At 42.6% G+C, this 23082-nt stretch overlaps 1 protein-coding gene across 1 annotated transcript in view; it reads right to left on the bottom strand.

Moving 5' to 3' along the window:
• The window catches only part of APBB1IP (amyloid beta precursor protein binding family B member 1 interacting protein), a 66794-nt gene extending 44321 nt beyond the window's left edge, over positions 1–22473 (bottom strand). Inside the window, exons 1-2 of the mRNA XM_054992145.1 lie at positions 22351–22473; positions 857–928 (exon numbers count right to left, since the gene is read on the bottom strand). Coding sequence (XP_054848120.1) covers positions 857–928 — 72 coding nt within the window. The 5' untranslated portion in view covers positions 22351–22473. The remainder of the gene's footprint in view (positions 1–856; positions 929–22350) is intronic.
• Between the last annotated feature and the right edge of the window lie 609 nt (positions 22474–23082).

The following is a 23082-nucleotide window of genomic DNA, read 5'->3' as shown; positions in this document are numbered from 1 at the left end:
ATACACAATAAACTGGTTTGTTCAATGCACAGTTCACTGCACAAACCCTGCTGGAAAATTTTTTAAAATTCTGCTGTGAAAGGCCTTGCTAAAGCAGAATTACCCGAAACAGGCAAGCATTTTTTTTTTCAGGAACCCTGTGAAGATTTCCCACTCAATTTCTTCCCTAAAGTGAATTATCATAAATTAGCCCATGATTTTAAAGAAAGGAATGACAATGTGTGAGATACAAAGCCAGTTCCTCATGATACTGGTGTTTAGAAAAATGAGACCATAGATAAAATTATTTGTTCATCACACCTCAGAGGTGAGAGATCCAGACACTCGCTCTTCCCTGGAATCTCCATAACCACTGAAGCAGGGCTTTATATAATTCATTATATAAGCCCCTGTCTCTCAGCCTCTCATATACACTAAGGGGATAATAATACTGATTTTCTTAAGAGGAATGTACTTGTCATAGCTTAGAGAAAGGCAACTCTCCTCCCCTCTAAGGGAGGAGGCTGTTGTGTGTCCAAAGAGAGGATCTGTTTAAATACAGCAGACACTGAGCAAGAGACACTGCTGTGAGCTGGCAGAATAGCCTTGAGGGTGCAGGATCTGGGGAGGTGAAAGCACACAGTGGATCTGCTTGGTGTGGGAGTTCCTCTTTGCTTCTACCTATGCTTTACTTGTATATTGGTAAAGAAAGCACAGATGACAAAACCACCATAAGTCCTCAGTGCTCCCGCCTCCAACAAGAATTAACCCAAGTCAGAGCTGTCTCAAATCTTCTTGGTAAATTGAGAGCAATAAAGAACTGAAGGGGAGACAGGAAGCGCTTGTTCTTGCAAGCAGTTGAGATAGCAAACTGTACCTGTGTCAGCAAATCCATTTCTCCCAATAAATTGCTGAACATTTGATCTATATCCTCACATGCTTGCTCCATCTGAAAAAAAAAGAACAGATAAGAATTACGGGTGTGCAACTTGGTATTACTATACCAGATATATAGCTGGGTATATGCTAATTCATGGTTAACCGGCTATACTGACTCAAATTAGAGATCTTGAATACCTGACAGACATGCCTCTGGGACTGCCTCATCCAGTATGTCCCCTGGATAGCCTTGCGCTTAGCTGATAAGCAGTGCTGGTAGTCTCCAGCCTGAGGAACATTCGTCTGGCCTAGACCAGGGCCAGGGCTCTTTCAGCTCTGACTCTGGCCTGATGGAATTCTCTCCCAATGGAGATCCAGGCCCTATGGGATTTATTACAGTTCCACAGGGCCTGCAAGACGGAGATGTTCCATCGGACCTATGGTTGAGTCCTGATGATGATGATGCCCCTTCTGACTGCTAGTGTCCCCACCATGCCGTGAGAATGACTGTCTCCATCTTTTTGATATCTGCATTTTATGATTTTTAATTAGGGTGCCATTCCCCCACCCAGGGCGAGGGATCCCCTGCTACCACCCTTCCCCCCTGCCCCCACTTACATGGCTGGCAGGGGGGGCGCTCTTATGCCCACAGCGGCCCGATTTCCACCCCACAGCAGGCCTGATTAGGGACAAATTGCACCCCGCAGCAGGCCAATTCATCCCCCTGGTGAGCGCAGGAGCGCTCCCAGGCTGCCCTTTGATCCGCGTGATGTCATCACTTCCCAGAAGTGACAACATTGCACAAGCCCAGGAGGGCATGTGCATGAACAGAGACACAAGAACACAGCTAGGTAAGTGCCAGACTCCTGATCTCCCGCCAGGGGAGTCGGGGGACCTGGCAACCCTATTTATAGTACAGCTGCTGACATGAGTACTCATGCCTATTGATTGACTGATTGGTTGATTTTCTTTGTTTTAATCTGTATTTTAAACTTTGTATTTCAATGTTTGTTGTTAGCTGCCCTGAGCCTGCATGTGGGGAAGGCAGGATATAAGTAGGGATGCCAGGTCCCCCAACCCTCCTAGAGGGATGGCAGGGGACCCAGCACTTACCTTTTTGACATTCCTGTTGTTGTCGTTTTCTTTCCCAGGCTTTTCTGGGCTTTTTTTCCCATTGGGAGGGGTTGGAATTAGAGATGGGCATGAATCGAATTACAACCCAAAAAAAGCACGAACTTGGCCAGTTCGTGGTTTGCGAACCAGTGGTTCGTGGAAGCTCGTTTCCACGAACTTCCACGAACTGGTCTACTGGTTTGTTTGGGTTGTATTAAAGAGGCAGTTTAAATGGCCATTTCGCCAGGGAAATGGCCATATAAACTTTTCCTGCCACTTGCAAGCGGCAGGTCCCTTTAAACTGCCCAAACCTCAGCCCCCACCCCCCAGCCCCAGCCCCACACTTACCTCGCGCAGCCGCCCTGCGGTCCTGTGGCATCCTCCCCCTCCCCCCACAAGGGGCAGGAAGGCCATTTTTGGCCTCTTCCGCTGCTGCATGGGCCTGCAGGGCGGCGGAGGAGGCCGAAAACGGCCTTCCTGCCCCTCAAATGTGCAAGTTTTTAAAGAGTTGGGTCTTGAGTTCCTTGCAGCTTTCAATAATAGCTGTTAAAAAATAAAAGAGAGCCCAGAATGCCTCAGAATGCTCCATGGGGAGAGGAAAGGCTCCTCCCTCCCCCCTCAAGCTGTTTCCCCCTGTCAAAATAGCATGGGAGAGAGGTTTCCCCCCTATTTTTTCTGCTCCACAAGGAGTATTCTATAGATGTGAAACAGGAAAAACAGGAAAAACCTCCCTCCCATGCTATTATGACACAGGAAAATGGCTTGAATGGGGAGGGAGAAGCCCCCCATGGAGGCATTCTGAGGCCATTTGGCCTCTCCTTTATTATTTACCAGCCCTTTACTTTTTAACTGCTGTATGGCTGAGGAAACCTGAGTTGGGTCTGGGGTCCCCCTACACTGCAGCAACTACACATCACAGTTCTTACTAACTGTCCGGCCCCATCAATACTACCCTCTTGGTGGAAGAACCCCCCAGGGAAGACCCTCAACACAGCAACTGGGCTCACCTGGGAAGAAGGCAGCCCCTAGTCAACCAGTGGGGACAGATGCCCCAAAGTAGGAGGGGCCCAGAGAAGAAACCCTGTACTGCCACTCAGCTGATGAGCAGAGCGGTGCAGCAGCAACACCCGCAGCAGCCCCAGACATGGCTGCCTCTGGCCTCAATGATGGCTTTCGTGGCTCTGTCGGGTGAGGATCCCCAGGGCCTGATGTGGCAGGCCCAAAGCAGGAGGGGCCAGGAGAAGCCACCCCACACCGCCACTCAGCTGACGAGTGCACAGCAGCCACGGCTGCCACAGGCCCAGACGTGGCTGCCTCCAGCCCTGATGACAGCTTTCGTTGCAGGCTGGAAGATGCTGTGTCCAGCCCGGGAAAGGCGGGCCTGGCCAGGGAGGTGGGAAGAGTGCTAGAGGGATCCAAGGGCAAGGAACCAGCCCCTGAGTGGTCTGGGGCTCTGAAGGGTAGGCCAGAGGGGGACCAAGGCCAATGCATTGGCCAGGAGGGGGAAAGGCCAGGGAATTAGGGCAGCTGGGGAACTGGCTGTGGTGGGGGGGGGGCGGTGGATAAAAAGGACACTCCCACTGAAGCCAGGGAAGAGATGGCTGGTGTGACTGAAGGCTATACAGAGAGAGAGAGAGGGTGAGAGAGTCACAGCACAGCAGGGCAGGAGGAGGAAACGGGTGACTTCAACCTCCTCTCCTACCCCCATCTGAGGCAGAGAGCTCCCCCACGAAGGTCATTATGGCGGAGGGCAGACCTGGTAAAGCGGGCAGCGTGGGCACTCACACTAACATAGCAAGATTAGAAAGAGAGGCCTTGAACTACAAGAAGGCTCTGCTTTGAGCATGAAGCCACCTGTGCCATTTCTAAGCAAGCCATTTAAATTAAGGAATGTTCTCCTATGTGACTTGCTGTTCTTTATACTTCCAGACAAACATATCATGCTAGAAATGGATGAGCAGGAAGAAGATTGCAAACAAAAGTTTCCGAATACTACCAAAAGAAAGCACGTGATTATGGAGGGAAAAAATTTCACAAGGCAGAACCTTCTTACACATGAAAAATGAATCAGCAAAGGGCAAGATAAGAACTGGGTATAAGGCAAGCAGTTAATCTCACTAGGTTTGTTGGGGAAAAGATTAGCTTCCTGGCCAACAAATTATCACTATTCAGTATCGTAAAATGAGTCTGATACCATCCATAAGACCCTGAACCAGAAAAGCAATTTTTAAATGGTTTTAAACATTCCCTCCAGGGAAGTACCAATACTTGAAGAGAAAACCTCAATAGGATATCAGCCAATTAACACATTGATATGAGCAGGGTCCTACTTTACAGTCAGGGCCTGTCAGACTCTGCTTTTAGGTTTGTAGGATACCCAAGAATAACAACAACAAAATTCGATTGATACACCATCCTTCAGGACAACTTAACACCCACTCCGAGTGGTTTACAAAGTGTGTTATTATTGTCCTCGTTACAATCTCCCTGTGAGGGGGGGGGGGGCTGAGAGCTCCGAGAAGCTGTGACTGACCCAAGATCACCCAGCTGGCTTCAAGCAAAGGAGTGGGGAATCAAACCTGGATCTCCAGATTAGAATCCTGCCATTCTTAACCACGACACCAAACTGGAGTTTGGATTGCTTGTGACAACAATGGAGTTTATTAAAGTTTAACAAGATGTTATAAGCAGGGTGATGGTTACACAACAGTGCAAGATCAAGCAAAGATAGGCTTACATATCCCTCTCTGAAGACTGGGGATCCCTAACAGTCCTCTTGAGATGATAATCCATGGGGCTGGCCACACATCTGTGCAGTTCCCCATAAACCAGTCCCCACTGACTACTGCCCCCTGCCACTGCTCACCTGACTGGCCGACAGGGGGAAAAGGGGTCTGGGAACCAGGGATGCAAGCTGGTAGACACATGCACAAAAAGCACACATCCTCTGCTGATTATGTGGTTCCAGGGATAACCCGGACATGACAGGTTGCAGGGAGATTTTTAAAAAATTGGCTCCATTTTTAAAGAATCAGCCCCTGTTGCAACTTGTGACTTCTGGGTCATGCCGGAAATGACATAATCACAGGAGGAGATGGGCGTCCACACATACAGGTGAGTATCTGTATTCAAGAATACTGCTTGAAAATTGTGGGAAGATGGCTGCCAGATTGTAACATCCAGGGTGACTGCTTGTTTGTCTGCCAAACCAGAGCTCCAAGTGAGGCAGCAAACTCACTGGCCCCATCCTAGCAACGTCCCTGGGCTTGTGAGGGCAGAGGGAGATGATGAAGCAGCTAGGCACCCTTTCCTCTTGATTAAGTGATAAAAAGATACAGGTGAGATGCAAGCTTAGTTTCTTCTTGAAATATCTGACTGTGATACAATACAAAGTGTTATCAACTGACTGGTCAAGTAAATGTTACCCAACCATCTTCTCAGCCCTAATTAGAGCCTTTTAAAAAAGAAATTAATTGGTTCTTTGATATGGACATGCCTATATGCCACTCGTGTTGAAAAATGGCTAGCAGATATTATTTTTATAACTTTTAATAGTTAGTATTAATGAGTCATACATTTCAAATTTTTATAAGGGAGAAAAGTTACAAAGATCAAGAAAAATAAACTCAAACTGTAATCCTATGCATACTCTCATAGGCCCCATTGAAATCAACAGCCTTCTTGAATAAACTGAATCAGGACTGGGCTGTTAGAATAATTCTAGCTGGCAAGAAAAATAATCTATTACTTGGTAAATAATTGCTGCTATCTATTCAATGATCTGTAACTGTGATTTTTATTCCTTTCCAACAGCTTTTTGCCATGCTGGGGATCCTGAGGGGGGGAAAGCTAACCAGACTCTAGATCAATAGAGAGTGGAAACAACCTCAGCCTTGACTTTGCAACCATTCCTCATACACTGAGAAAATCCAAATGTATTCAAACACTGCTGTGCACCATACAAGCCCCCGATTACCATAAATAAACGGCAGCAAAGCAGTAGGCTGCTGACAAACTGAACAGACCAGTGATCTGATCAGATATGGTAATTGCTAAGGAGACAGACAGTCAGCAAGACCCCCCTAGGCATAGCAAAATACCATGCAGTTCAAGTCGGTGAATATTTATGAGACAGAGAGGAGGTTATCAGCTGGGCAGTTCTATCCTAAGAGACTGCTAAAGTGAAAGCAACGTAAACAAAGTTTTGTACTATTGCTATTAAAGTGACATAATACCCCAGGCATCTGTGGCAGAGAAAAAAAAAATTATGCACAGAAATGTATCTAGAAACATCAGATGAGCACTTAAAAATTAAGTCACTGACAAATGCTGTCAGCAGTTTCCTTCACACATGCAAGCTTCCTTCACACAGACAAGCTGTGCTTCAGGGACAGTATCTTTTGCTGCATCAACACCCAAGACTGGGATCAGATCCTGACATGCACTATATAGGATATAGTATAAGCCGTACAATGTTGAAACTGCTCACTGAATTTCATCATGAAACACTCCTCTGTAATAATAACATTCAATTTATATACCACCCTTCAGGACAACTTAACACCCACTCAGAGCGTTTTATAAAGTATGTTATTATTATCCCCACAACAATCACCCTGTGAGGAGGGTGGGGCTGAGAGAGCTCTGAGAGAGCTGTGGCTGACCCAAGGTCACCCAGCTGGCTTCAAGTGGAGGAGTGGGGAATCAAACCCGTTTCTCCAGATTAGAGTCCTGCCACTCTTAATCACTATACCAAACTGGCTTTTATATCTGTAGCTCTCCAAACTTGACATGAATATCTTCTTTTTTGGTAGAATTATCCATACTCTGCTTCCCTGCAGTAGAATAAATATCCATACATTCCCTGTCTGACGTCATGAGCACACACACAGGCATTTTTTGAAGTGCTGGTGATACCAACAATCTTCCTCCACAAATGACCAGACCACAGTAGATAACATTGATATTCTGATTTTATGCTGATTGTTGGTATCTTAAATGCTCTCCAGAATCAGGAACCAGATGCTTGAACCCATCACATATATGGAAAAAGCCACCAAGTTTTAAACTGAGATGAATTTTAAAGAAGGGGGGGGGGATGATCTATCACACCATAATATGTAAGTGCATGGCTAATTAACTAAGGTTAATAACTAGGAGGATCAGGGCTGAACTTCATGTCACTTTGGAATTCCCTGACTGAAACTTCAGAAGCAGCCTCAGAATCAGCCAGCCACTGAGAGGTGATAGGACTTTGGCACTAGGGGAGGTGGGTTAATGTTCTCCATAAACTCATATTCCAAATGAGTATTTTCATTTGGGCCACTTTACGCCCCATCAGAGAACAGAGTCCATATTTTGTCTATCTTTTTTCCCTGCTTTATCTAATGACTTAGGGGGGGGATCATTTTTGATCAGAGAAACAGGACACAAGAAAGCATTATGCCCACCCTCACTGGCAAATTAAACAACAGGCACTGCAGTTATGGAACTTCAATGTAACATACAATTTTGGCCCTTATTGAAGTATCAAAGATGCTATACATCTAACAGCTTGTATGCAAAATGTGTCAACCTATAATTTAGTTCAAGGTGGGTAGTCATGTTGGTCTGCGGTGGAACGCCAAGTCAGTCTTACTGACCATCTAGTCCAACTGTCTGTTCAGTGCAGGAACAGCTTAAAGCGTCCCCGACAAGAATTCATCCAGCTGCTCCTTGAAGACTGCCAATGAGGGGAAACCCACCACATCCCAAGGCAGCTTAACATGAAGACGTTTTCTCTAACATCCAGCTGGTACCTTCCCTCCTGTAGTTTAAACCTATTGTTTCAAGTCCTATCCTCTGCTAACTACAGGAACAGCTCCCTTCCCTCCTCTAAGCCTTTTAAATACTTAAAGAGAGCAATCATGTCTCCCCCCAACCTCTTCTTCTCCAGATGGAACATTCCCAGGTCCCCCAGTCTTTCCTTGTAGCCGGGCTTGGTTTCCAGGCCCCGATCATCCTAGTTGCCCTCCTCTGCACCCGTTCCAGTTTGTCCGCATCCTCTTTGAAGTGAGGCCTCCAGAACTGCACACAATACTCCAGGTGAGGCCTGACCAACATGAGTCCAGCAGCACTTTAAAGACTAACAATATTTTCAGCGTGTAAGATTTTGAGAGTCAAAGCTTCATATCTGATGAAGGGAGCTTTGACTCTTGAAAGTTTGTACCCTGAAAATGTTACTAGTCTTTAAGGTGCTACTGGACTCAGATCTTGGTCACCTATGATTTAGTGATTTAAGAGAAAACTACTGCATCAATTCTTATCAAACAAACAGCACTTCTAGATCTTTTCACTAAACAGATGGACTTTATCAGCAATTGTAATTTCTAACACTCTAAAACTGATTAGTCTGAAATCAAATAAAAACATGCCTTCAGGCGGATTTGATTGATAAATAATTTGGGGATTATTATTTATGTTAAACAGCAACACAAGTGCCAATGTGCATTTATAATGAGAGAATTTTATTAATGTTGCCATTTTGTCTACTTTCCCCCACCACATTTATTTATGCCTGCTTTTAAATAAAAGGTCTCAAAGCTGAATTTGATGTTGTTTTTAGAAGACTAACATATGTCTCTTTTCCAGTGGAGGAATTAGAAGGACAAACACAGCTTCAGCAATAGACACTTTGCTGATGAATCTGCTTGAATGAAATCAGAGAGCAGGAAATGAGGACTAAGAGCCAAGCTACAAGTGACGAATGACACTTGAAGGGCAAGTGATCAGGCTCACGTGTATCCTTCCCTGTTCACTTGTGCTCCACTTGATCTGTCGGCAAGTCTGTTCACTTGCTGTTCAAGTGTCATTCGTCACTTGTAGCTTGGCCCTGAGGCAGCAACTCCTCATCCTCCTGATGTGGCCTTGCAGCGTATGTCATGCAAAAGGAAGGTGTCTTTTCCTAGAACACCCATGCCGTAAGAATGATGAGCTACCTAAGTAGCAGTTAGGGTTGCCAACCTCCAGGTAGGAGGAAAAAAAGTCACAGTACAAGAGCTATTACAGAAACAAAACCCTGTGATAACCTAATAACGTTTTTGAATAATCTAATAATTTAAATTATGTCTGTGTATTCTTTATATAAATACTTGAAAGATATACATGAACCATTGAACTATATTTAGATAACATATTTTATCAAACATTCATAGGAAGTGTGAGATTCTCAAAAGGTACATTAGCAAAACAAATTTTTTTACACACACACACACAAAACAATGGGCCTGTAGAAGGCGAGTGTCAGCAGGTGGAGCAGTGGCAGTAGGTTGTTCTCCCCTTGCAAGGACCTGATTGGCATGGAGGAAGAGAATGCCATTTCCTGGGTAGCTACAGAGTGGGGGCAGGGGGTGGGAAATGCACTCATGCACACTGGCCTCATTCCCCCTTCTTGCCAGAGTTAATTAATAACATAAGGTCTCTCTCCCCTTCATCTGATTGGCACTATTTAGGAAAATAAGTTGCTGTCCCGCGAGATGAACCCAGTGCCTACAGGCTACTTGAAGGTATCAAACACACAAACATTTTGGTGGGAGGGACTCATTACAATTTAGTTTCCTGGATTTGGTTCAGCATTCTGGAAGCTGCTTTACTGAGTTAAATCAGAAATTTCTGTGTGTAATTTGGGCTCATTTAAATAGCTTTAAGAATGCTATTCACACTGGGTTTGCAGGTGCCAATTTCAGCATTTATTTCAATAGGCAGTGTGCTCTCTTAGAATTTCATAGCCTGGGAGAAAAAAAATAAGCATCCAGACTCTAGACTCCAGTTTTGTTTTGCTACTATAGACTAACATGGCAGCCATCTGGAATTATTTTGAAGCGTTATCTACTTGACAGTATCTTGCTTAAGATCATGCTAGTTTTCCTATTAAGAATTGCTCAAAGATTTCAGCTTCTTCTCTGCTGAAGTCAGATTAACTTGTGACCAGGAGGGATGCTTAGTAAAAAACAACTTCTCTTTTAAAAAATTTCCATGCTGTGAGCCATTGGAATGAAATGATGCAAAACTAGGCAGACTGTGTTATCAGCTGTTGTGAGCTGACAGCTGTGTGCTTACCTTGTACTGTTTTAAGGCTCACACAAAAGTGTCAAACTATACCTCTTGCATTGCATTGTGCCTGGGTGTCACACACTTGTAGGGTAGCCGTTTCACCACATTAAGATTCTGAAATATTTTTCCAGCTCTGCTAAAAAAATCATAATTTATCCAGATAATAAGGCTTTCCTTACTACTGACTAGTAGCCAGTGTGGTATAGGTTAAAGTGTCAGACACATCTGGAAGACCCAGACTCTACCATGAAAACTTGCTGGGTGACATTAATCCATCACGCACTCTCAGCCCAGCCTACCTCACAGGATTGCTGCAATGATAAACTAGATGATAGAATAATGATGCAAGCTGCTTTGGGTCCTCATGGCGGGGGGAGGGAGAAGGAAAGACTGAAAGAAAAAACTTATTAACACCGTGTTTGAAAATCTACAAGAAATTCACAGACGAAAAATGTGAAAGAATTTCAAACATTTTGCAGTCATATAATGTGTAATGTCTAACTAAATTATAATCCACAACTCACTTTCAGTGCAATCCTCTGTAGAGTTACTCCAGCTGGAGCCTATTGAAAATAAATGGTTTTAGACAGGAGTAACTATGCATAGGATTGCACTGTTATTCTCTTTCACCAAAATTAGTGGTTTTCACATTTTCCCTTTGGGGTTGGGGCAGAAACATGAGGCCCATGTCTCCCATTCCCACAGACATTATCTCAACAGTATGTAGAAATGTCTTTCACCTAAGGGCTTCACATTATGAAGCATGTACAATAGAACACAAACATGGCAACTGTGTGTTCAAAAACTCATGAACCATAAAGGAAGCTAAGATTCATCTAGGGATGTGCCTTCAGATACACATCCCACAGAAAGCAATGGAGTATCGGTAGACAGCATCAAATGCAAAGTATTTACACCTGTGATTCCTCACCTAGCAAGTGCAGATCTCCTCCCCTGGATGGGGGGGGGGGCAATAGACAGTGCAATCCTAAACAGAGTTACTCCACTCTAAGCCTATTGAAATCAATGGGCTTAGACTGGAGTAACACTGCTTAGGATTGCTCTGTTAGAGGCCTTTAAAGATCTCCTTGGTTGTTCATGTGCTCATTATGATTAGCTTCGTGCCTCTATCAACAGTTCTTTGCTGTTTTTTATTGTTTTACTGTTCTTACATTATTTTATATTAATGTTTAATTTTAATGTCTATTTATTGTATTTTACTGTTTTATACTTGTTGTAAGCCACCCAGAGAGCCTTGGCTATGGGCAGTATAGAAATAACAACAACATAGTTATACAAGCTGCCGGCTGCATCCATGAGATCACGACCACGATACAAGAAAAGACCAACCTACCCCTAACCTTCTAGGGAGGCTTTTAACATTCTTCAGCAAAAAAACCCTAAAACCAAGCGAAAACACTTTTCTTTAAAAACCACACATCTCTCTCGACCAGTTGTGCTGCAACTACACGTGGTGATAAACTGATTTGCAATGGATAGGGAAAGCAACTTTAGGGAAAGAAATTACCACTCAGGCAGTGGCTCAATTCCCCTGTAATACTATGTTTCAGCATTCCACAAGCAAGCAAAGACATCTCTGGAAATATTTACATCCTATTTATGAGGGAGTTAAATAACATTTTAGGTGAGAAAAGGTACTTCACAGTAATGAATACTCCTTGCTGTGTGGCATCTTCTTGATGTTATTCATTGTTTCTGCTGTGTGGCATTATAGGTGTTGAAACAACTAATTATTCTATATAAAGTGTTAGCCCATAAGCAACCCTCCCCCTCCCCCCCATTTTAAGAGGTTCCTAATTTCAGTTTACCTCTAGTCTGCGTAATCCAATCCAAATAGGTGCGTGCAGATTACAAGACTCCTTCTCAGGACTGAAGAACAGTGTGTTATCAAAGAAGCCCTCCTTCGCTTGGTTTTCTCTCTACTCGTGACCCAGGATTCTCATTGCAAAACGTTTAGCTTATTAAAGTAAGAGCTCACATACTGGTTGTCTAATCATTAAAAAGTGAAGCATGACTCCCCCATTGGTAGGCAGGATCCTCCCACGTCCCTTGTGCGGTTTTCTGGATCAGCAGTTAGTTAAGTGTTCTCATCAGTTCTCCCTGCAGGAAGCCTCTTCAAGGGTGCAACCAAACAGTGAACTGATAAGTCATCTATCTTGAAATGCAGCCTTTATTCTCTGAAATATGGCAGAAGAGAAGGTGGGGGGAAGATAGGCAAAAGTAACAGCCCGTATCGTCTAATAGAGGAAGACCCACTGAAGTTAGAGGAAGGCTGCTGGAAGACTTAAAACTTGGTTGAGCAAAGTAATAAGTAGGTTCCTGAACAACATGGAGCAGTAACGGAACCCTGTTATGAAACTGCTCTTGGAAAGCAATGAGTGTATGGGAACTGCAAAACAATGTACATTCTTTGCCTGGAAAAGAATACGGTTTCAACCAAAAAGAGTCACAATGACTATGGATTACTTTCATTACACGTGGTGGTGGTGGTGGTGGAGAGTGATGTCAAGTCACAGCTGACTTATGGCAACCCTTGGCAGAGTTTTCATGGCGAGACACTAACAGAGGTGGATTTGCCATTGCCTACCTCTACAACCGTGGTCTTCCTTGGAGGTCTCCCATCCAGTTACTAACCAAAGCTGACTCTGCTTAGCTTCTGAGATCTGACAAGATCAGGTTCACCTGGGATATCCAGGACAGGGCTGTTATACACTGAGCTATTCATATATGTAGCATAAGCAATTTCAAGTGATCTAGTTGGGGACCATGCAGTAATTTTGGCTGCCAACTTTTCTCCACATATAATCAAACTTCATGAACTGGCAGAACCTCTTTGCTAATGATTCTCCAGAGCTGCCGTAGTCATGGAAATAATGGTGCAAAGTTTATTCACATACCAGTTCACAAGACACATTTCTGTACTTATCTAGTACATTTTTATCGTGCCCTTTCTCCAATGACTTCAGAGCAATACTTCCTTCCTTCCTATTCTATGACAACTTTGTGAGGTAGAATAGGCTGAGAGTGAGTGATTGGACCAAGGTCACCCAGTGAATTTCCACACATAGGGGTGAGGATATGATATTGAGTCTCCCAGATCTTAGTCCTACATTCTTACCACTACACCACACTAGCCACACTCCCTGGTAATTTGTTCACACAGGGACCATTTGCATTGGTATAAAAATAGCAAGAAGTGATCATTTGAACCAGGCCTTTAATGGTTCATATGTTCAGTTATAGAGAGGGTCTTTACGCCATCCTCAAACTGAAAGTACTCCCTCTTTGTACAGCAACACTCCAGTATAAATTGGTGTTTTAACAATTAGAGTGATCAAGGATAATACATCAGCTTTTAAGTATTCTCACATGGGTTTATCATGGGCTAGAGAACATAGAGAAATCTCTAGTCCTCATTCCTTTGTTTTCACTCTCTTTATCATAAGGACCTTTACTATCTTCCTTTGTGACCATGGGCACTAACTAACCAACAAGCAACAATTGTTAAGCCTGTTAAATTGCACTAACACCTACTTTCTAGTCAATTTCTAACTAGCCCACAAAACTATTGGAGAATCCTGACCTATGGTTTTGGATTAAAAACTGCAATATAACTGGAATTAGAAAAGTGTTATGTTCCTAGTTGCCCCTGGTGCAGTTCCTAGAAATTTAACATAATTTATCTGTAAATATCTATGATGTTTTTTCTTGGTGTGAATATTTAATAATGTGGAAAGTTGCTTTAAGGCAGGGGATGGGTTCCATTGGAGCATTTCAGAGTGTAAGCTTCTGGGAGTCAGAGCTTCTGATGCCCTTCTTCAGAACACTTTGAGTCTTGAAAGTTCATACTCTGAAAATCTTGTTGGCGTCGGGTGCCACTGGACTCAAGTCCTGCTGTTCTACTGCAGACCAACATGGCTTCCTACCCGAAACTCCCTTGAACACATATCTGAATTTCGAGCAAATACAAGTAAGATTTTTAATTAGTTAAGCAAGATGGGACTTTTCAAAAGTGTCCATTTTTTTCCACAGGGGAAGAAGAAATTATGCTCTCAGAGACTAGGTCATAATATCAGGCACAACATCTTGCTCCTTCAGTAGCTTTTGTCTCTTGGAAAAAAAATATACCAGTTAGCTATAGCCAAAAAAAACACTGGATGTGTATGGGTGGGGGAGCCGTGGGTGTGTTTTATACAAAAACATTCTATCCAATCACTTAAAAGCTGCCTTCAAGCGTACATTTCCTCACAATCCATGCGATAACTGCTCATCATTTCACAGGACAACCCATCCAATGCCAAATATGTGAACCCACTGCTACTTCTGGAGAGAGGCACCTATATTTCACTTGCAACCACTTTGCTTTCAGCAGTGCATGAATGTCGTTCTGATTAATCTGCAATGACACGTGGTTTATGACTGGAATTTATCTTCTGAATGTCTGTTCCATCAAAACTATGGACCTGTGGAATACTATTAGCTGATACGGTTGCCTGTAAATTCCAGGCTGGCACACATGAAGCTGACTTATACTGAGTCAGACCACTGGTTTGTTAAGGTCACTGTTGTCTAGTGTGCAGAGCAGCAGTGGCTCTCTAGGGCCTCAAGGCAGAGTTTTTCACATCACCTGCTTCCTGGATCCTTTTAACTAAATCTGCCCGGAATTGAACCTGGAACTTTCTGCCTACAAAGCTGATGCTCTACCACTAAGCCACGCCCCCTCACCCTTATTAACCTTGAGATAATACACATGCAGCAAATACCACACTGAGTAACTGATACTTAAGGTGCCCCAGGGTAACCAGTTTTGTTTGTGGACAGAGGTTCGGTGCCATTACAAACTTCAAGATAAACTAAAATCAATAGCGGGATCAAACAGCAGTCTTTTGTTTGAAGAAGACCTCCTTCCACGTTCGGAAATGCAGCAATGGACCCCACCCACCCCAAAGCAGCTTTCCTCATTATTAAATGTTCACACCAAGAACACAACAACAACTGTGAGAATCAACTATTTAGAAATCAGCTGTTCAGGCTCCACAGTGACAAAAGCCCAGATGAAGGAGAAAAATAATCTTTTAACGTGCAATAGAAAGCCCAGCTCATGAACTCTGAAATACTATGAGGAAAGCCTGTAGCATGGACTCAACTTCTGAAATCAGTTCAGCATGTGGAATTAGATCAAATACAGAGCAAAATGTTTTGTGCAGAAGTGCTCACAGTTGTTTAGATTTCAAAAACTATCAGTTTGTAATAATCCATAATCAAGGCAAAATTGAGTACTCCTCAACCCCATTATGGACTGATTAAAACACTGTGGATTATACATGTGAAAATTCACTAACAACAACATTCACAGAGATAGTAAGCAAAAAACTCCATGTTTCCCACTGTTTCCTACTCTGGTACAACCAGTCCTCATAAAAACTTTTTAACAACACCATCTAATGTGATTTATGCCATCACGTATCAGCAATGCCCTTCCACTCTGTACATTGGACAAACTGGCCTGTTCCTTCAACAAAGAATTAATGGACATAAGTTTGACATCAGAAACCACAACATCCAAAAAACAGTGAGGACACATTTTAACCTTCCAGGACATTCAGTTGCTGACCTAAAAGTAAGTTATCCTGCAGAGGAATCTCAAAGGGAGATTAGAAAGAGAGACTGCTGGATTGCAACTGATAATGAAGCTCAAGATAATGCATCCATCTGGACTGAATAGAGACATAGGCTTCCTGTCTCATTGCCAATGCTGATTTCTCCACACCTAATACCTCTCTGCATACTCCACCCAATTCAATCATGCTTGCTATTGTCATTCACTGGCTATTGTCATTTACCTGCCATTGTCATTCAGCATCTGAAATCACTCCAGTCTCCAAGATATAAGGATAGATGGACTCACATTCTAGCTGTATCTGAAGAAGTGAGCTGTGACTCATGAAAGCTCACACCCTACCACAAATTTTGTTAGTCTTATAGGTGCTACTGGACTCTTGCTCTTTTCTACTTTTAAAACACAAATTATTCAATTCCATAGATAACTAGGTTAACGGTTATCCGGCAAAAAACCTACTGCAGCTGATATTGCTTGTTATTTTCCTAATATACAGTTTTCAAAATTTATTTTTGCTCAAAATATTTAAATGAATCATTTCTGATGACACACAGGAAATATGACAAAAACATTTGAATCATCAAGGTACAGTTTATTATGTTTATGGACAAAGTTAGGAGACAGGCCGTGGCTCAGTGGCACAGCATATACTTTACATGCAGAAGGTCTCATGTTCAATCCTCAGCATCTCCAGTTAAAAGGACTAGGTAATAGACAATGTGCTGTAACCTGGATGGCTCAGCCTAACTGATCTCAGATCTCACAAACTAAGCAGGGTCAGCCCTGGTCAGTACATGGATAGGAGACCACCAAGGAAGTCCAGGGTCGCTATGGCAAACCACCTCCATCCATCTCTTGCTTTGAAAATTCTATGGGGTTGCCAGGAGTCAGCTGTGGCTTGATAGCACTTTACAGTAGGTGATCTGAAAGATCTCTACATAAGACCCTGGACAGCAACTGCCAGCCAGAGTCTCTCCACATGAGACATCTTACACGAGAACTCTCAAGTGTAGAGAGATGCAATGATAGCCAGGAAGTGTAGTTTTAAAAGACAGAGGTGCAAAGATCACTCCTCAGAGGATTTGTTAATTTCCTCTTTGCCTAATAGAGCCTTTAGAGAGGTGAAGAGGAAATCAACAAACCCCCTGAGGAGCGATCTTTGCGGGCTCTGAAGGGAGGTGATATTGGCAGAGCCTTGGGTTCTGTCTTTAAACTATGCTTCCCTGCTAGCACTGCATCTCCCTGCACTTGAGCGTTCTCATGTAAGATGTGTTGTGTAGAGAGACTCTGAGTAAACAATAGTGTCCAAAATGGACCCATAATCTGATTCAGTATAAGTCAGCTTCATGTGTTCAAAGTTACCACATGTAGACATATGTGGGAAAGGAAACAATCTGTCCAAGAAAGCTTTGTTAAAAACTGGCAGGCAGCCTTTTATTTCATACTGGAATAAGGTCAAACCAAATGAGAATGTGAGTAATGAAATTCTGCATTGTACAGCAATAAGTATAAGCTGAATATTTATTGGTATCATATTGTTTTATGATACAGTTTAGAAGTAATGATATTATCATACCCTTTTTGTTCATTTTGTAATTAAAAATAAAAAATGATTGTAATTTTAAGAAGCATAGGAGAAGAGAGTCATTTATAGCAGGTTTTTACAAAACCAGCCAAAGAATACTGAATCCAATTTAAACATGCCTCTAGGCGACTTATTTCTGAGCAGACATATTTAAGATTACATTGTTATTCCTTGAATCATGTTATTTTTATTGGGTTTTAATACTGGGTTTTCGGCGAGCTCCTAACTGGCACATAGTACTAAATACTACCCTTGGTGAGCCAGCATGGCGAAGTGTCTAGAGTATCAGACTAGCACCCAGGAGATCCAGCCATGAAAGCTTGCTGGGAGATTATGCTGCCAGTCATAGTCTCTCATCCTAACCTACCTCACAGGGTTGTTGTTGTGAGGATAAAATGGAGAATGATGTTTAAGCCACTTTGGGTTTGTACTAGGGAGAAAAAGAGGGCTATAAATATCTAAACAAATATTAGAGTAAAATGGCAAAAGAATTGGGTCTGGCAGCAGCTTCCACTCAAGGCATGTCATTTTTCTAGAGTCAGCCTATATGCAGTGTAAAATGTGAGTCAAGTGAAAGAATGGAGATAACAAAAAGGGAAAAAGCTTTAAATGGACATTGATAATACTAAATACAGAGTTATACATATGATTCAGAAAGGAAGAGATTAATTTTCATTCTCCTTTATGACATGATAAGAAACAGCCTTGTTTTAAGAGCCAGCACAGAACAATACTTTTACTTGATTCTAAGAGAAGGTGAGGAAGTAAATGCTAATGAGCCTTCAGTTTTGAGACCCAGCCCACAAGTAGTGAAGCATTAACTAAAGGCAGAATAGAAAACAGACAACACAATTTCTGCCTCCACTCAGTAATTCTCTCTCCATAATAATGGTTTTGAATCTGGGCCCATGAGTGGCACAGAATAACTACAATATATGCTGGACTGTATTTTATTTTCGGTATTCTTCTCAATAATAAAGCCTTGTGGTTGGTATCTAAACCATATATTTTTTTTAGAACAGCACCTTTTTTGTATCCAAGTCATACTGAAACTGGAACTTACCAAGGTCAAACATACAACCTTCTTTTGTTCACTTTATGGACATTGATCCCACATCTATGAATGTCTACACCTTAGTCAGAAACATACATACATACCACTCCAAAGGCACTTCTTGAAAATCATGAATCACTTCTGCCTTCAATGACACATTTTTAAAGTGTTATCTAAATTCATATGCAACTGAAGTGCTTCAAGTTCATTCAAAATGACTGATGCAAGATGTCATGATGTACCCATGAAAACGGGAGTCTTTCGTCTTTCAGAAGGGTGAGATTTTTATTCTTGGAAAAAGGGAGAAGTCTAAAGATACAACGACATAGAATTTAACCCACCCCTCAAAAAAAAGCTCATTCTGCTCTTGGGAACTCTTGAGGGATTCTCCACACAGAGGACTTGCCCTGCTTTGTCATCCAAACTGCTTTTGGAGCATCCACACAATGCTGCCCCCAATCATCTACTTTTAACAACAACAACAACAACAACAACAACAACTGCTACTGCTGCTGCTGCTGCTGCTGCTGCTGCACTTATATACTGCTCTTCTAGGCAGATTAGTGCCTCACCCAGAGTGGTGAAAAAGTTAGTATTATTATTATCCCCACAATACATCTGGGGAGCTGGGGCTGAGAAGAGTGGCTTACCCAAGGCCACGTGCTGAGCTCATGGCAGTAGTAGGATTCGAACCAGTAGAGTGCTGATTTGCACTCAAGCTGGGGGAGTGCTGGTCTCCCCCAGCTTGATACAATCATTTAGGAAAGATCACAGCGCCCAACCTGTACTGGTACCATTCTCCTTGCCTCAGCCCCTGCACCCACCATTTCCACTACACTACTGGAGGACTTTTTTTTTAAATAAAAAAAGCAGTGATTGCTATATTGGTTCATTGGTTATAGTGATCTAGCGCCATGATCTACTAGGTCCACTAAATTTCCAGCTTTCATTTTTTAAATAAAATTAAATTTCTGGCTCTTTTCATTGCGGAGATTTCCAGTAAACTCACAAGGCCAGTCTAAGTAGTTACTCCCTTATAAATCAACTGAAGCTAATGCTCAGGATAGCAAGAAAGCGGAACAATTTTGTTCCAACCCCCAAATCTCTCTCTAGGATTCCCTTGGGGGGCTTGAACAGCTTCTTCTCCCTTCACAAACACACACCTCTTTTTTCAATATTACAAGCATGATATTTTAAAATGTTTTTTCCATCTTTTGGTTAATTTTATTTTTAAAAGATGACACTGTCAGTGCCTTTCCCCAACTTTACAACAATTACAATTTCTACCTGTGGCAGAGATTTTAAGTACACTTACTGTGCAGTAAGTCCCATTCCATTCAGTGGGATTGTCTAATCATGTTTACAATGAAGTATTGCACAATCTGCTTTTTAAAAACTACACTAGTATATTTGCCATTTATTTTGTTATTTTTGTTGCATTATTTTGTGTTTAATTTTGTTTTTCCTAAATAACTATTTTGATTGTTCTAAAATTATTTATTTCTCCTAGGTTGTTCCAAGAACTGTTGCCAGCAATTGAGTCCTTGTATTGCTTGGTATAACACTGCATGGGTATAACGTTCTTTATGACATTGAACAGTTAAGACTAGGAAACTCTCAAGTTTACTAAGAAAGAATTGCATCATTTGTACCTCTGTGAACTTTAACCAAGTATTTCTATCAGCTCTCAACAGAAGTGTGTGAAAGTGCAGACCCCATACCTAAGGAACACTTGGTTAGCAAGTTGTAATATTATAGATCTCACAGTACAATCTTAAGAAAATTTTCCAGGAATTAAGCCCCCATAAGTAGACCTGCTTAGGGTTGCTCTCTCAATGCGAGAACTGTAGTGGGTCAACTAAACCCACTCTACCTCCCAAGTATATTTTGACTATGTGTATATGCATATACTAAGTATATGCACTAAAATATTTACAACAATACAAAGGGAACATGGAAAGAGATGATTCTCCAGAGAAGTAAAATCAGGAATAAAGTCATAATTATACAGAAGAATACAAGTCACCTGAAATGTCTTCTGCATACCCTTTTCCATTTCAGTACTATTACAAGATACACACCATGGAACCATGGGATCTTATTAGTGGCACACTAGGGCTTGCCCAGATTTCCTGCACTTCTGCTACCATGCTGTTGTACTCCCAGGAAAGCTAGAAACATTCCTTCCAGATACATCTTTCACAAGGATACTACTTTAGCCAGGCCAAGTTGCACCTGACGTGGTCAGATACACAGCTTAACACAGGCTGAACAACACTATGCATTTGGACCACAAAAAGTATAAAATGAAAACTCTCTGATCAGGATAAGTTCTCAAAAGAACAAAGGCAGCCATGGCACTATTGCTGTGGATTTCTACCTCCAGGTACTTTTTTGTGGTAGCAAATATTTAATGCCGGATAGTCACTCATCTCTGAAATCACCCATAAACAGTAGCAGCTATGCAGACATAAGGAAATGGAATCTAACTTCTCCCTGTTCTGCTGAAAGATAATGTGACCCACTGACTAAACTGGAAAACATGCTGCATCAGGTTTCTAGCAATGGAGGATTTGTCATTTACTTGATTATACCAAGACCAGCCTTGTTTCTACCTCCTTTGGGTTCTAAATACAATATAACCCCATGCCCCAAGTAATATTAATCTGCAAATATTGTCCTTTGGAAATATCGATCGTATAGAAAAATACCAAAGTGGTAATTGCCTAAACTCTGCAGTCTGTGATTCACTCAAATATGTTGCTTCAGAAACAGCTATTTTAAAGGCAGCACAGAGTATGGGGGTTGAGGGGGGATATTTATTCTGACTTGCATGATGTTGGACATCTCACCCCTGTCAAGAATCTATCATACATGGCCTGGAGACTTAATTTAACTTTGTGGACCACAAGTTGTACAGGGTACCAGGTCAGAAATTCAAGGAACTACTTTGTAGAGCAGTCATTTAGTCGACTTTTTCTCTCTCCTGGATGCCCCTTTAAATGAGTCATTAATAGGGTGCTTCTACGATAAGAGAGAAAATATGGTTCTCTCCCTACACATGCTCTGCATGAGACCTCATCTTCTCTCTTGAACAAAAACACAAGAAAAGTCATAGATTTGACAACAGTGCATGAAGGGAATGCTGAAAAGATGCAGTTGTTGTTCTCTTGAATTCTGAGCAATGTGGGATTTCTGAAATAAGGAAACACACATTTATGCCTTTCTGGGAAAGGGAGCAGTCTATTTTTTTTAACAAGTAAAAAATCTGGCCCCCTTACATTAAGGAAGTGCTAGCAGTTTTTAAACATAGCTTAAAATACTTAGTAGAAGTCAACTGCGGTTATTGCCATCTGTTGCAAAATGGTTGCCGTTGCATGAGACAACCAGCTATTGCAACTTCTTGTGGCAGGAAGTTTTGCAGAGCGAGGGAAACCACGGGCAGAGAAGGAAGGCAACACACCAAATCTTTTCAAACAAAAGTTCAAATGAAAAAAATTGAGGCATCTCTCCTTCACTCCCTGTCCCCATCCTGACAGCTTTTTATCTCCCGAGGAGAGTTCCATATGTACCCTAAGAGATACTGAGGCACAGGCAGACCTGGAAGCCCTGATCACTAAAGGAGGGGAATGGTACTGTCTGACAGATGAAGAAAAGGCACTCATCACATACTCAGAGGAACTTTCCTCACTACGCCCACTGACAAAGGAACACAATTTCTACTCACAGGGCAAATGGGCTTTGATACTGAAACTCCAAAACTGAGGCATCTCGCGTGGGGAAGGGAAGAGTTACACATACAAAATATCTTTGTCATACTAAATGACTTTTCCACACTCGACTCCTTCACTGGCAAACCCTCCGTCTACAACCCAACTGACTTCTGAACTCGCCCCCTCACCCCTTCCTCCCATTACAGCATTTCCATCAGACAGAACAAGGAAGGAGCTCTCCCTAAGGGCGGCGAAGGTTGTTCTTCCCTTTGGTCCAAATGGCCTCTGAGCTTACCTTGCTGCCTTTTCTCGGTCAGGCCGCCAGGAAGGCCGAGACGCTGATGGGATAAAACAGAAGAGAGCAGCCGGGAGGCCGGTGCCGGGCAAGTACCCTGAGGGAGGGTCAGGTCCCTTCCTGGCGCCGGTAGAGCTGAGACGCCCTTCTCCACCCTCCTTGGAGGAAGTGGTGTGTGCTTTTAGTTCCTGTTATCTGTTGAGGGACGTTAGGGTAATACTCTGTGGGACCGATTTAAACATCACAAAGCAGCGTGCAAAGAATCCCACAGAACGGCCTTTTTAGCTGAATAATATGCAAAGGGGGGGGGAGAGAGATGTTGGGTATGATGGTGAGCCTACTTTAGCTGAGTTTAACGGTCTTAAAATGGAGCCCAGGAAAAGGTGTGTGTGTGTGGGGGGGGGGGGCTTAACTGGGTTAGACGGTGCTAGGTGCAAAAAAAGACCTCAGGTTGTACCGACAGCTAGTGAGACAAGACAACAGTAGCTTTTCCTGTAAAAAGCAAGAGCCAACAGTAACTCAGTGCTGATCCCAGGACAAACTGTAACACCCCAAGTCTGTTGTGAGGAAAGTAGAGAGCAGAAACAAAGAAAAACGTGGTAGTCCTTGTACCAGTAAAGCTGAAGATTAATTTTGGGTGTCCCACTTGGTAAAAAGTCAGTTACTTAGTAGAGTGTAACCTAATGAATGAAGGCATAAAATCCCTTTAAACATAAGCGAGGTCCCATCACT

This window comes from Eublepharis macularius, chromosome 11 (genome assembly GCF_028583425.1).
Source record: "Eublepharis macularius isolate TG4126 chromosome 11, MPM_Emac_v1.0, whole genome shotgun sequence".
Lineage (NCBI taxonomy): Eukaryota > Metazoa > Chordata > Lepidosauria > Squamata > Eublepharidae > Eublepharis > Eublepharis macularius.
Note: the sequence above shows the minus strand (reverse complement) of the source record. Positions and strands in the feature narration are given on the sequence as shown.